The sequence below is a fragment of the Cucurbita pepo genome, chromosome 12, assembly GCF_057944985.1.
Source record: "Cucurbita pepo subsp. pepo isolate OVF chromosome 12, ASM5794498v1, whole genome shotgun sequence".
NCBI lineage: Eukaryota > Viridiplantae > Streptophyta > Magnoliopsida > Cucurbitales > Cucurbitaceae > Cucurbita > Cucurbita pepo.
In genome coordinates, this window is record NC_141809.1 from 12,089,805 (window position 1) to 12,105,024 (window position 15,220).

General features: G+C 36.4%; 3 protein-coding genes and 1 long non-coding RNA gene across 7 annotated transcripts; 2 read left to right on the forward strand and 2 right to left on the reverse strand.

The window, feature by feature from the left end:
• Positions 1 to 4,002: 4,002 nt before the first annotated feature.
• On the reverse strand, positions 4,003 to 5,731 carry LOC111806528 (uncharacterized). 2 transcript variants are annotated; one of them, XM_023691881.2, is made up of 2 exons: positions 5,573 to 5,731; positions 4,003 to 4,571 (listed from the first exon to the last, which is right to left on the reverse strand). In XM_023691881.2, the coding sequence occupies exons 1-2, from the start codon at positions 5,610 to 5,612 to the stop codon at positions 4,333 to 4,335; spliced, it is 279 nt and encodes a 92-aa protein (XP_023547649.1). In that variant the 5' UTR covers positions 5,613 to 5,731; the 3' UTR covers positions 4,003 to 4,332. The 2 variants fall into 2 exon arrangements, with proteins under 2 accessions (XP_023547649.1, XP_023547650.1); XM_023691882.2 differs by having other exon boundaries at positions 4,003 to 4,568; positions 5,573 to 5,728.
• A 673-nt stretch (positions 5,732 to 6,404) lies between these two features.
• On the forward strand, positions 6,405 to 8,944 carry LOC111806388 (protein IQ-DOMAIN 6). The gene is made up of 5 exons (XM_023691680.2): positions 6,405 to 6,677; positions 6,746 to 6,982; positions 7,051 to 7,245; positions 7,332 to 7,445; positions 8,194 to 8,944. Exons 1-5 carry the CDS (start codon positions 6,609 to 6,611, stop codon positions 8,758 to 8,760), a joined length of 1,182 nt encoding a protein of 393 aa, XP_023547448.2. The 5' UTR covers positions 6,405 to 6,608; the 3' UTR covers positions 8,761 to 8,944.
• An 803-nt stretch (positions 8,945 to 9,747) lies between these two features.
• Positions 9,748 to 12,319, forward strand: LOC111806390 (uncharacterized). Of its 3 annotated transcripts, none has more exons than XR_015423066.1 (4): positions 9,748 to 10,069; positions 10,218 to 11,444; positions 11,901 to 12,011; positions 12,084 to 12,319. It is a non-coding gene; the product is annotated as an uncharacterized LOC111806390 (long non-coding RNA). The 3 variants fall into 3 exon arrangements; XR_002816798.2 differs by having other exon boundaries at positions 9,757 to 10,069; positions 10,218 to 10,258; positions 11,342 to 11,444; positions 11,901 to 12,319; XR_015423065.1 differs by having other exon boundaries at positions 11,901 to 12,319.
• Positions 11,934 to 15,017, reverse strand: LOC111806387 (beta-fructofuranosidase, insoluble isoenzyme CWINV1-like). The gene is made up of 7 exons (XM_023691679.2): positions 14,897 to 15,017; positions 14,177 to 14,664; positions 13,720 to 14,094; positions 12,884 to 13,042; positions 12,565 to 12,803; positions 12,392 to 12,482; positions 11,934 to 12,239 (listed from the first exon to the last, which is right to left on the reverse strand). The coding sequence occupies exons 1-7, from the start codon at positions 14,964 to 14,966 to the stop codon at positions 12,060 to 12,062; spliced, it is 1,602 nt and encodes a 533-aa protein (XP_023547447.2). The 5' UTR covers positions 14,967 to 15,017; the 3' UTR covers positions 11,934 to 12,059.
• Positions 15,018 to 15,220: the final 203 nt, after the last annotated feature.

Below are 15,220 nucleotides of genomic sequence, written 5' to 3' on the forward strand. Positions count from 1 at the left end.
TAAATATTAATGAACTCCATGTTAGAGCTTATGCTACACGAAATGGAAAGCTCGTGAATTGACTGGAGATTCTGTAATCACTCGTACCAAAGATTTGGATTAGGATTCTGTATCTAAATTCGATACTTGATGGTCCCCACATTTCCCTGTAACATGACCATATACTAATCGGAGTCCTTCATTTTCTATTGTTTATTATTCCACGTGTTTTTTATATTTATTTTTTAATAATTTTTCTTTAATATAAATATTTTTTATTTATTATAAAGTATCTTTTAAAAGGGTTTGTTGCATGAAATTCTTTCCTATAACCTAGTATGCTGGGAATTATCCAAGAGAGGGTAAGAATAAAGAAGCTTTTTAATTTTTTGTTATTAAATAATTTTAAGAGATACGAGAAAGAAAAGAATTTAAGATTTTATTAGAAAGATGCCCATTTTAAAATTTTAAATATATATTTGAATGGGACATAATATCGAATATCAAGTCATTTCAACATCGAAATAGATATTTAGCTTTACTTCAATCTTACTTGTCTTATTATTGGACAATTCCGCTCATCTAGATATTGTGGGTTAGGTGGAAATTTACATCTAGATTTATTTATTGCCTATTTTTATAACAATAATGAAAAATATTCATTAATATTTTAAAAATTAGACGTCACTGCTTTCTATGATCCTTACTCTCTATATAAGTTGAGAGAATGCAATTCAATAGAAATGAATACTATTAAAATTCCAGTCGAACGTAAGCCTCCGATTATGTATGTATCGATCTACATCGCAAACTTTGACAATAGGAAGGTATTTCACCAGGTTGATCGAGAAAAACCCACTTATAAATCGATCGAGAAAATATGTTGCTAGCACTTATATTTATATGCAAATTTAAATATTAGGTCAATAGTTGACTTTAATATAAAGCCAATGGAGATATTAAGGTTGCATAAATGAAGAATTATGGATGACAAATTCATTTAAATATATAAAGTTTTGGTATGATAGTACCTTATTCTGTGATGCTAACTTGATTGGTTCAATCAAAATATCTAGCATTAAAAAAATTAAAGTTCATAAAAATAAAATTAAAAGAAAAAAAAAACATCACATCATTTCCCATCAATTTAAATAACCCTATCTACCAAGGAATCATACAAAAGCCTTTTTGTTAAAACAACGTTTAAAACGTTATTGAGTATATATGTCTTCAAATAAATAAATAAGCAAAGTGTATTACGTTCGTTCATAATTTAAGTAATAATCTACTCTTTTCTTTAAAATAAATAAGTATACGTGCATTTCATCTAATAATTCAACAATCACCTGTTTAATCATAACTCAATTACCCATCCGTTCATAACTCAAGAGGACAATAATACACTTTCAAGTAAATAAATAAGTACAGTATATTTCATCCGATAATTCAACAATCATCTGTTTAATCATAACTCAATGATCCGTCTGTTTTTAACTCAAGTAATAATTTATACTCGTTTCTTCTTTGGATACGACAATCATACACTTTGAAATAAATAAATATGTATAGCATATTTCATCAAATAATTCAACAATCACCTGTTTGATCATAATTCAATAACACAATAACAGACAATAAATAATTCAACAATCACCTATTTAATCATAACTTAAATCTGTCCGTCTCCTATTCTTTTCTTTTTTGAGTAAGATAATTAAATCAATGACGTTAGGAAATAATAACTAATACTTAATTCACCTCTCATGGGACGAATATAGTAGTGGGGAAGTGAGATTATCAAAATTGATGAAGTCAATTGGGAACCTTGGTAGTGGAGCCGGAATGAGTTCAAATTTAAAATTTGGGGAACAGCTTTCTGGGAGGAAAAATGGGGAAAACATGATTACAAATAATCAATACTTTTCCCATTATATTAAATGACAAAATCAATCCCTCCCACTCAATTATTGGAAAGATGGGTACAGATGAGACCGAGCCAGATGGGATTAGAGGGCTGTTTAGAAGGAGGCTGCACGACATGAAGAAAGGATAAGAAATATTAAAAAGAAAAAGTAATCCAATTCTAAAATCCAAATGGTATCAGTTATCCTAATGGGAACTACAGAGTGTTGTAGGGAAAATTCCAAAGAGGGATTTGGATTCAAAGGGCGGCAGGGAAGAAACAAGTGTGGACCTGAGTGCTTGGCGTTTTGTGGAACACTCTTGTTTTGAACGATGAAGGGCTGCTTTCTTGGTCTTTTGAATGCCCACGTGCCATTTCCTCCGCTCCTATTTTCAAGAATAATATTAGAACTAGTTTGAAGAGTTCTAAAGAAACACTATTCCCTATATACATAATTTTCGGTACTATATATCTCTTTCCCGAGAGTCGATGACTATTCATAGCTATTACCTTGACACCGAAGAAGAGTTCGACCCAATGCTTTATGTTTGTCCTAGTTGATCTCGATTCGACATTAGAAGTATATTGATTTTTCCCCAATAATCGAGTACTTTTGTCTGTAAATATTGCATATTTGATTCCATCCATAAATTTTCTTCCCTATGAAGTCGAGTCTCAATACGAATGCTAGTTCTTCCTGTTGATATGTTATGATATGAATATACCGCATCAATTCCTTAGGTATGGATGATGATGAAGATAACATTAAACTATGGATAAAGTCAAGTAGGATGTCTATGTTAGGAATCACGGATCTCCACAATAGTATGATATTATCCACTTTGAGACTTTACTGTTGGTTTTTCCAAAAGGCCTCGTAATAATGGAGATGTATTCTTTGTTAATAAATCTATGATCATCCTCTAAATTAGTTGACGTGGGACTCATTTCCAACAATCCTTTACAGCCTATCAGGTAAGGTCGGTTGAATTTGAGATAGATTAAAGAAAATATCCACCAGTAAAAAGTGAATATTAAACCTATTAAAAACCAAGGTAAATTGCAAAGAACAAATATTGAATGTGTAAACTTGAGCATACTTGAGTGGAAAAGACATACTTCGTAGCTAAGCAAAAGGAATCCTCAAGAATTACAAAAATGTCATTGGGGGGGGGGGACAGCAGAGTGCATTTATTGACCTCCAACAAGATGCCATGCTCGCAGAATGAATGGAGAAAAGGGCCAAGACATTGACAAAGGAGTGGACCTAGAGGCCCAACATACAAGAAGCAAGATTTTTACTGTCACCAAGGTCAAATTTTCGGACAGCAAATTTACCAAATCTAAATTACTCTAATTAGACACGGATTTGGATTTGAATTTAAATTTGGATTTGGGTTTGGATTTGACGGTTATACATAAACTAAAGGTATACTATTTATGAAGAATGAATGGGGATGGATTAGCTGTTTGGCTTTTCTAGGTTGTCAAAGTTTTCAAATACAGCCAAAAAGAGTCCGTAACAAGTTCAAAATGCCAATCTATCTCCAACCAAGACCTCTGGAGGACGGACTTTGAGTTCTCGAGATACAGAGGATTCCCTCAATTGTTCTCAATTTTATCTCCTACGTAAGAGGAAAAACAAGGGATTCATCTCCTACATAAGAGGAAGATAGAGTAAAAGAATACGAGAGTTCCCAATCAATCTATTTTGGCTGAAAACCATGCCAAACTGATTCACTTGCATCCTTATTGACAATCCTCCCGTTTCAGCGTCTGAATAATGTGCCAAGGCTCTAGAAATTTTCCTCATACGGATAAGAATACAACTAACTATCTGAAGCCATTGAACATGGCAGAAAACCATGATCCTAAGCCTGAACTAATCCAATGTAAGATTATGCTTGCTTTTTCTCTCCGCAGTTTGATGAAAACATTGATCATACCGATCGATTAACGAATTTAGGAGTCACCAATAATCTGTTTTGGAAGCCTAGAAATGAGTGGCCTAAATTTGGGGATGTCTAGAACATGGATGCCTCTCTTGCTGAGTTGCACCTTTCTTTATAATCCATTTTGAACAAACACACACATAGGCAGAGACATGTGGTCACCATAACTGACTAGAAAAGGAAAACAATCAAATATAAGGCAAAGGAAAATGTGGGTTGTTCGCCAATATACATATAATGGTACCTACATAAATATATACAAACACCTTAATGGGATTTCTATGTTGCTTACAAACTTAAATGAATGCCAGACATATCAGACACGGTCTACTTTTCATGTCAATTTGTCTTCAAACAAGATATTTTGCAGCTAATATTTTCAAATAACTGTTCAGATGGTATCAAGTTGCATCATGAAAGAAACTAAGAATCATTGAAGAAAGCAAACCTTATTATTACAGCATGGTGTCAACCCCCTTCTCCTTGCTTTAAAGAAAACTAATGATCGCCAGAATCCTTCTTGGGAAGAATTTCTCCCACTACGGCCTCAATCTCTTCCTTGACTCTCCCAAACACTCCGGGGGCCTTTACTTCTTCGGCGGGCGTAGTCTCATCAATATCATTGCTTCTTCCATGTGTTTCTTTGTGATGGTGTGGTGATTCATTATGGTGGGCTACAGCCTCTCTCTCTTCTTTCGCTCTCTCAGAAAGATTGGGTGCTTTTGCATCTTTTTCTTCTAAAAGTATGTGTGTGTTGCACACCAAGAGCAAAAAACGAGATAACGTCAGTCAACCAAACGCTTCGAGCAAAATCAAACTACGAGTCTATAATTGTAACAACCCAACCCAAGTACACTGTTAGCAGATATTATCATCTTTAAGCTTTCCCTTCAAGGGCTTCCCCTCAAGGTTTTAAAACGCGTTTGTTAGGAAGAGGTTTCCACATCCTTATAAAGAATGCTTCGTTCCCCTCTCTAGCAATGTGGGATCTCACAATCCACCCTTCTTGGGCCCAGCGTCCTCGTACCGTGACTGATTCTGATACCATTTGTAATAGACCAAGCCTATCATTAGTAGATATTGTCCTCTTTAGGCTTTCTCTTCAAGGGCTTCTCCTCAAGGTTTTAAAACAAGTCTGTTAGGAAGGGGTTTCCACACTCTTATAAGGAATGTTTCATTCCCCTCTCCAACCAATGCGGGATCTCACAATAAGAGAGAGAGTTCATTTCTGATCTACAAAAACTCCTCACAAACAATTGGAGCAACACCTTAACAACCACAAGTTCAAAATTCATGCACTATGATAATAACTTGCTGTAAAGAACGCAGAAGGAAAGTTCCTCTTCAGAAATGACAGCCGATTCCTTTCAACTAAACATAATTCCCATTGAATTAATGAATCCTAGAACATTAAACCGTTCTAATAATTTAAAATCAAACATTGCCTTAAAAATAGCCGTAGTAACCAATCAACGCCACTAATTACTGAAAATACGGGCTGTCAAGTGTTTTCTAGCTCCATATCGCACCAATCGCCGACAAGAAATCACTGGAAGAGCTGAAATGCGTAATCACTTGTACTCCACTGGATGATCCTTACTTAATGCAATAACTTCAAGCGAATTATATTCAGAAACAGCAAATTGAAGAGACGCACATAACATCAGAACAATAAAAAACAACAGCAGCTAAAATGAAGTTGATAAGAACGATAAAGAGATCGAAAGATTGGAAATACCTGAGGAAGAATCTTTGATCTCGGTCTTTGTATCCTCCATTCGAGATTTTCCTTGGGATTGATTAACCCGGCCTCGCTCTTCTGTCCGCTCGCTGGACCATCCCTTCCCCCGTTTACGACGAAACTGACGGTATACACATGTCGACAGTTCTGACCGCGGGACGACTTGTCGTTATGTTTAGCAATTTTACAAAGCCCAACTCGGCCCAATACGACACGTTTAGGCCCGTTGATCGCCGAATATAAGGAATGAGAAGCACCTTGGTGGTTATAAATTATTTTTAAATGAATTTGTCTTCAATAAATATTTAACATATATTTAAATTTTTAATTTTATTTTATGTATTCAATATTTTTTTATTATTTTGTCGAATTATAAAATGTAAAATTTAAAATTTACATAAATATTTTTATGCAATGAAATTTTATATATATATATTATTTAAAAATTATATATATATTTTTAAAAAGTTTAAAAATATTGTTAGTGTTAATTTTACATAGAAATTGTTAATATTTTATTTAAAAAATATGGTTCAAGTTTTGGATAATATTCTTTTCTTTTAAATTTTAAAAAATTAGTATTCTGAAAATTTAGAAATTATTTTTTAAAATAATATTTTTATTAATTTAGAAAAAAACGAACTAGCCCACAGAGAATTGGCCCAATGCGACGCCGTTTTACCTTTCGATTACTTGAATTAAGCGCCGCAAAGCATTTAAAATCGTATTTAGATTATTAAATTAAATCTCACTAGCCGTTACAATGCAGCCTTTCGTTTTCCCCTTTACCCTTTTGACTTTTCGAATTTCAAAATTCAAACGACTCTTTCCCTCTTCCATTAATTAGATCCACTCCAACGGTTCCTCAATTTCATCCTTCTTCTCAAGTTTCCATTGAAACCCTAGAAATCTGCAAATTCGCAATTTCTTCTCTAGTTTCCACTCACACAGTGCGCTAAAACCCTAGAAATCTCCAAATTCGCTCGCAGTCGCTTCTGATCTTCACAAGTGGAATCTAAATCGGTCAAATCTAATGGGTTCTTCAAGAAATTGGCTCAAATCTCTCATCAGTCACAAAAAGCCTCATCAGATTACGGAGCAAGTAAGTCTCGCGCATGCGCGATTTGTTTGAAAATTCTGTGCCCTAATTTTTTTCTGTTCAATTTGTAGGAGAAAGTTGGGGATGGGAACAAGAAGAAATGGAGGCTATGGAGGAGCGTATCTGATGGAAATGGTTCATCGAGTAAACTTACGAAGAAGGAATTTCTCGAATCAACAGAATCGCACGATTCGAAGCTTTTGGCTAATGCTGTGGCGGCGGTGGCTCGAGCTCCGTTGAAGGATTTCGTGGTGGTGCGACAGCATTGGGCAGCTCTTCGGATCCAGACGGCTTTTCGTGGCTTCTTGGTATAATCCACTTTTTTAAATCTGTAAAAATGGATCTGGAAATCATACTTTTGGGTTGGGCTTTGCAGGCAAGAAGGGCGTTGAGGGCTTTGAAGGCAGTGGTGAGGCTTCAGGCCATATTTCGGGGTCGGCAAGTGAGGAACCAGGCCGCTGTAACACTGAGGTGTATGCAGGCGCTGCTTCGAGTTCAAGCCAGAGTTAGAGCTAGACCTGTTACTGCTGATGGTTCTCAAGAAGAAGCTGATCCGATCAAGCAGGCTGAGGTAACTTTTTGAATCTAAATGACTCGTTTTCTGTCATGAAATTTCTAGGATCTAAAGGATTATAATGGTTTTTTCTTGTTTTGCAGAAGGGATGGTGTGATAATCCGGGAACTGTGGAAGAAGTGAAAAATAAGCATCAGATGAGAAAAGAGGGAGCTGCTAAAAGGGAAAGAGCTCTTGCTTATTCCATTTTACAACAGGTAATAAGAGTTGCCTGAATATTTGTCTTTCTCATGATTCGTGTTTGGCATCGGTGTCCGTGTCGGTTGTTGAGGATTGTTGGGAGGGAGTCACACATTGACTGATTTAGGGGGTGATCATGGGTATAAGGCCTTTTGGAGAAACCCAAAAGCAAAGCCATGAAAGCTTATGCTCAAAGTGTAATGTCATTGTGGAGATCATTACTAACATATATAAGAGCGATGCCCTTAACTTAGTCATGTCAATAGAATCCCCAAATATCGAATAAATGAGTTGTGAGTCTCGAAGGTGTAGTCAAAAGTCATGAAGACATGACTCAAGTGTCGAATAAAGAGTATACTTTATTCGAGGGCTCTAGAGAAAGGAATCAAGCCTCGATTAAGGGGAGGCTATTCGAGGGCTCTTTAGGCCTCATGGAAGGCTCTACGGTGTACTTTGTGTCTACATTTGGTATGAGCCTTTTTGGGGAAGCCCAAAGCAAAGCTACGAGAGCTTATGCTCAAAGTGCACAATATTATACCATTGTGGAGATCTGTAATTCCTAACATCGGTGTCAATGTAGAAGTCGGTGCTTGTATGGGGCTGAAATGGCTTAGTTCATTCTTCAAACTTTTATCAACTTGTTGGAAAGAACAATTAAAGAACAAATCAGACTAAAACATATACCCTTCGGAAGTTAGTATCTTTTATGTAATCTGAATGCAATGCTTGTGATTAATGGTGATGATAAATAATTTCCCATTTCAGAGATCAAAATCATGTTCTAGTCCTAAAAGAGGTACGAGCAAACAAATGCTCCAACAGAGGAAGTTTGACAAGAATTACAAGCAGCAGGATTTGAGCTGGTTAGACCGGTGGATGGCGGCCAATTCATGGGAAACCGCTTCATTGGACACTGTCCCGCCGGGAAACACGCCGTTTTCCCGGAGAAGTGAAGATGTAGGCTACTTTCCTGACAGTTTCAGAACCCGAAAAAACAATGTCACGACAAGAATCTCAGCTCCACCCAATCAAATTGCTCGGTCTCCGTCTTCCTCGGAGTCTGTCTACGATGAGTACTCTGCCTCCATGTCGTCGTCGACATCGGGGGCAGTGGCGGCGGCAACAGGTGAAGAGGAGATCAGAAGTAAGCCGAGTTATATGTATCCCACGGCGTCAATCAAAGCAAAGCAGAGAACTGGTGGCGGGAGGACGCCGGTGGTTGATAACAGAGAGACAACGAGCAACAGTACATGTTCTGAGAGTTCAGGGAGGTTATGCCGGGATATGTATCAAGAACCGCCATTTGGACGGCGAGATTGGGTGAGATGCTGAAGAAAAGAGCCACCGTATGCGGCGGCTTGCCGGGAGTGTATGGGATTTTAACTTCTTTTTTTCATTTCAACAACTTGTTGCCTTTTTGTGTGGGCTGTGTGGTGTGTTTATATACATTGTGACTAGATATGGTGTTACCCAATACAAATTGTTTGGAATCTAATATAAATTGTCTTTTTCTTTTTTCTTTTTTTGTCAAGTTAAAACATATTTACACGATGCTCGAACGAACCGTCAACTTGTGCACGCACGCACACATTTAAGTTATTAATAGTATTTATGTACTAAGTTATGCTCGAGATGGCATCATGAAGTGTAATTGGGGCTTGAGAGTCTTGATTAGTACAATATTTAGTTGTCATGTCATAGTAATCATTATATTGCTCGATAATACTTGGTAAAGAAGCTTAGTACTGACTTTTTTTATAGTAGAAATGAGTGACGTTTATAGTCGAAATGAAGAATTTTGTTTAAGGTTCAATGAAGCTATAAAGACGAGAAGAAAAGTATAATGGGGTTAAATATATTAGATAAGTTATCGGGTGTTCTTTTAAATAATAGTATAAAATAGATCAGCAAGGCAGACATCGACACGTGCAGGGAGGCTCGTAATGCCTCCCTTTATTTGCTTGCCTCCTTACCGCTCAAAATGATGTTCAGTTTTGAATGGTTGACTTTTATTAGTAAAATGAATGACTTGCTTCTTTCGTGGAGCGTCAAGCTTTGTAAGCAAGCAGGTTCTCGTGAGAAAGCAGGTTAAGCATCGTGAAATATTTTAAGGTTAATCTATGATTGCATGTGTCATGATGCCGCACGGTTGAAAAAGTACAACGGGTTATTCAATCGTGGCCCAACACTAAACAAGCCCACTAAAAAGTTTGGGCCCAATATTCTAACAAGCCCATTAAACATAAGAACTACGTGATGGGCCGGCGGGTCAAGTTTGTGATTTTAGAATTTATACGACGCCGTTTAATAATGAAGAAAATAACGAATTTCGCATTCTTATCCATTCAGCGCGATTTTCAAAAGCCCTTCCTCTGATATGGCACCTAGGGCTTTACTCTGCCTGAGAAAAAAAGAAGAAGACGAAATTCACTGTTTATTTTACAAGTCGGATCATGATTTTCATTGATTAGCAGAAGAATTTCCAGCTTCAATTGCGGAAGAAAGGCATTCCAATGCTGTTTTCAACTCCTGCAATGGTGAAAATTTCCTCCAAATGTACGATTAACAGCACCAGTTTGATTGACGGAGTGAATTGGAAGAAGGGAATGTGGATAGTACAGGAAGTGAAATGAAGCATTCGGTGAGTCAGTATGATTCTTCATCTTCTATCATTTTTTTTGAATAGAGCGGTCATCGCTCCTGTAAATACATGCATAATTTTATGGGAAATAGTTGCTGAATCGATATTTTTTGGAGCATGAGATTTCGTTTTTTTTCTTACTTGGTAGCAAACTGTTCGTTGGAGGCGTTTCTTTGGAGACCACTGAAGGTAATGAATTTAGTAAGTTGTTGATTTCTTGGGGGTGTGGGGGTACCATAGAAACTGGGGTGCTTTTTGTTCGTTTAATCATTTACTGTTCTTTGTATTGGAATCATATGATAGCTGATGGATTCTTTGATACATTATTATTCTTATTTGATAAGATGGGCACTTTCATCAAGCCAAAAAAACCCCCTCCAATGTTGGTATAGTGTTCTTCATAACTAGGCAGATATCAATGACATATCTTTCTTTTAGTGTATTGATCTTTTGAGCTTATATTTGTAGTTGCAAAATCAATCACATATCTTTCTTGTTATTGTTCTATCAACGTCTTGTTTTCATGTTTTCAGTTCCCTGTTTCTTTCTTCATTTTATTCCACATTATTTTGCTACGGGCGCCTAAACGAGCGTCATTTGAAAACTTGGCATTCGCCAAAGTTTAATAATTGTTAGCATAGTTCATCGGTAATTGACATATACTCATTCTCTTGAAGTTAGAAGTTCATAATCTCCACGCTTCTCATTTGTTGTAGTCAAAAGACTAGTTGATGCTAAAAACTCTTCCAAAGTTTAGTGACCTCCATCTCCGTGGTATCTTTAGGAAAAGAAAAAATTATGTTTCTTTTGTCACGTTGCCATTGTGTTTGTTGGATGAAAGTCCCAGTTAATTTAAAGAATGATCATAGGTCTATAATTAAATAATACTATCTCCATTGATACGAGGCTTTTTGGGGAAGCCAAAAGCAAAGCCATGAAAGCTTATGCTCAAAGTGGACAATATCATATCATTGTGGAAAGTCATGTTCATCTAACCGTGTTAATATGTTATTATTTGCACATCGAATGAACTCTGACTGTCATCATCTTGTCATACATGTCTTGACACATGTATGATAGTTTATTATTATTATTTGGTATTTAGAGACGTTTTTATAGACGGCTATACAGTTTATTATTATTATTATTTGATATTTAGAGACGTTTTTATTGACGGCAGAGCAGTAACATAAATCAGTTATTTTTGTAATTCTAAACTTGTAATCTGGATGATGGATAATGGGCGACGGAATATTTTTATGTCACTATCAGGTGGAAGTGAAGAGGACAGTTCCAAGGGCTGATAGGAATGATAAAATGGTATCAAGAACCTAAAGAATTTTGGTTGGAGGAATACCACCTGCGTTGACGGAAGGTATATTATGGCAATATATATTTTCTTTTCTATTGATTCTTGTTTTTGGAATTAATATTAAATGAAAGATGCTCTGTTTGGATATTTCACAAACATTTCAGAGGAGTTTAAGGAATACTTCTCTTTCTTTTGTTAGAATTATCGAACACCAAATCATGATAGATTATAAAACGAAGCGGTCTAGAGGATTTGAATTTATCACTTTTGAGAGCGAAGATGCAGTAGAAAACATGTAATAGCTTAAGCTCATCACTAGTAGATATTGTATTCTTTGGACTTTTCTTTTCCTTTCGGACTTTTCCTTCCGTGAAGTTTCGACCCCTCTCAGCATGCTAACTCATTTTTAGATGTCTATCAAGTAGCAAAGCCATTCAAAAAGAGAATCGATTCCTTATTAGCTGATTCTTTAGTGAGAAATAAAACGTGTCTCACTCTATTTTAATGTCTTTTTATCAGGTTAAGAGAAGTTGATCACATGAGAAGGCAGACTAAGCACATGGATTTCAAAACCTTCACACATGAATTAGTGCCAAATCCAAAACAGTTTCAACAGATTGAAAAGAAAAAGTACAAAGAAATATTTTATTTAGTTGCCAATTGGGTTACCAAATAAGGTTAAATTATTTGAGCTTTTTTCAGGCTCCAAGCACGGAGTTTTGCGATGGTTACACTCTCTGTTCCATTGTTGAAAGCATAGAGACCAGCTTTGTCTCCAATCGCCAACCTTGGATACACTCTCGCCGTGATGCAAGCCTTTCCTTTAGATCCAAAGCTTTCGACAATTGAGTGATCAATCTGTAAATGTTTCATAAAAATGGTCAAATTCATCGATCGAGATCTACTATAGTTAGATTTGATAGACTTTAACCCGTGTACATGAAGAATAATAATTATGAACATCGAGACTCAAACACGATAATGTTCCATTTGTTCAAAAAGAATCTCACCAGACTTCTCAACGAAATGTTTTTACGAACTGGGTCTACATCTAAGAATGCTCCATACGTTGTCTTGTCATTATTAGCGTTCAACGAAGACCTGTCCAACGAAAAAAAACAAAATTCATTCAACGCACGATCGAACAATACGAAACAATTACACATCACGTTGTTTGGCATACCTGCTTTGGTCGCTACACATAAGCACGACATACTTGTCTTGTCCTTTGAATATCCTAAAGAACACCGAAGTGTACTCTTCCAAGTTGTTGGAAGCCAAAACTAGAAGCCCAAATGGACCAACTCCACCCTTGGCAGCTGCTCCCATTTGGCTACAAACCAATTGTGGGTCTTTCCATTCAGCCTTCAGCCTTTGAGCTTTGTTGAAGCTTTTCACTTTGAATGAAACATCAACATCGGCCTGTAATAATAAGAACAATGTCAATAAGAAACCAAACACAAAATCAAACAACCTTAATTAACACAAAATCAGTCACTCACCTGTGCCGCTGTTACACCTTTTACTGCAATTATTGATCCTTTCTTCAATACTTTGTTTGTCAATTTAACTTTGTCTTTTCGAAGTTTTTGAATTTCCATAATTGGCCATTGAATTAGTTGCTTTCCAGATGCATCAAGCCAAACAGCCCTTGGAATTGCCTACAAAAATAAAATAAATAAATAACCATTTTAGTCTAATATTGTTTGAAATTAATTATGTTACTTGTTTTTTTTTTTTATAATTATTTTATAGTCAAAGAAGTTGGGGAAAAAAATGCACCAATAAATAGCTACATGGGTTGCATTCTCAGTTTCTCTTTTAGCATTAATAGGAGAGAAAAGACCAAGCCGAATTGGGCCACTACTTGGAGTGTGAATGGCTCAACTCCGTTTTATTTTTTCATTGAGGCCGAACCTAAATCTTCTTAATGCTATGTCATACATGACATATAGTCTAGATGACGTGATCCAAACGTTCATTAGAGGAGTTCTAGATGACAGAGATAACGTGATCTTGAGTATGTATAGAAATAAAAGCAATGTTTAAGTGAACAAATTTTATCCACCAAGAAGTAAATAAATAATTATTATTTTATAATTTTTTCAAAAATATAATTCTATATTTTTAAATTTAAAATTTAAATTATATTCATTTTTTTAATATAATCCTTTTAAAAATAAAAGTATTTTTTTTTTTATTAAAATAAGGTAAAATTTGAGTCCATCTCTATTCATGTCAGCCAATGAAGTATTTTTTTCTTTTTAAAATATTTTTTAATGCTGAAATAAATGGAGTTAGATTATTTAACCATTGACTTTGACTTTGACTTGCTTACCTGGACGCCCGACCATCCCTTCTTGATGTCATCATCAACGCTTGAGGATTCATTCACCCAACCCCACAAAACTCTCCTCTTCTTTTGGCCGTCGAAGAATGTCTTTGAAGCGTAATACTTTCCATAATCATATCTCAATCCTGTGTAGTCTTGGATCAATCCTTTATCCGGAACATAAATATCTTTCTTCAAATCATATGTTCCGACCGTGTACTGATCATGCTTAGTATCATCCAAGCTCACCTTCAACACGTGTTTTACGTGTTGTCCACTCACACTCGTGTCAACGCCCGCCCGACCATTCTTTGCCACAGGGAAGAAATCTGGACACTCCCACATTCCCATGCCATCGGCATAATGAAGCGGATGATCAACCTAGATATGAAGGACCAAAAAGTTCTATTACAAGTTTAAACCAAACGTAAATTGAGATAGAGTTTTTAGCTTTCTACTACACCTGATCCCACTTAACAAAATCTTTGCTTCGGAACATAATGGCAAGTCCACGGGCATCAATCTTGCTTCCAATGATGACCCGCCATTCGCCGTCGTGACCGAGCCAGGCGGTGGTGGGGTCACGGAATGAGCTAGAGTTGATATGGTTTTGTGGGGTGGGAGCCATGAGAGGATTCTTTGGGGATTTCACCCATTCTCTAAGATATGGATCAGAGAGATTCTTAGGGACAGCCAAGTTTTGAACTTGTTGGTTTTTAGGGTTAATTCCTGTGTAAAGAATCGCCGGTTTGTCACCGGGGAGAATGGTGGCGGATCCCGACCAGCAGCCGTTGATATCGGAGGGCTGAGATGGGTAGATGGCATAATCATGGGGTTTCCAGTTGATCATGTCCGTTGATGTAGAGTGGGCCCACACAATGTTACCCCACACAGCTCCTTTAGGATTGTATTGGTAAAACAGATGATAAATTCCCTTGTATATCATTGGTCCTGAAATGATAAAAAAATGTTCAATTTGTTAGTAAAATGTCCACTTTGAGTATAAACTCTTTGCTTTAAGTTTTTCTAAAAAGTCTCATACCAATGGAGAGAGTATTATTTGTTTATAAACCCATGATCATTCCCTTAATTAATTAATGTGGGACTTTCATCATCAACACAATTAACATTCAAATAATAATTATAAAAAAAAAGAAAAAACCAAGAGTAGAGATGAACAAACCATTTGGATCTATGATTGCGTAGACAGTTCCATACCCAAATTGACATGACAAAGAAAAAGATCGAAACATTAAGAACAAGAAAAAAAACGAAGAAGAACAAAAATGAAAAAGAAAGCGAGAGAGACAGACCGTTGATCCAATTCTTAGGAGGCTGAAAATGGTAGGAAGTTGTATAAGGGTGTTCATGATGATGAAGAAGAAGGTGAGAAGCTTGAGCTGCGTAAACATGGTGAGAAGCTTGAAGCTTCAAAGCTCGGTGGGCGAGCAAGAAACAGAGGAAGGAGATGAAGCAGAGAGAGGAGGAAGCCATTGTGATTGGTGAA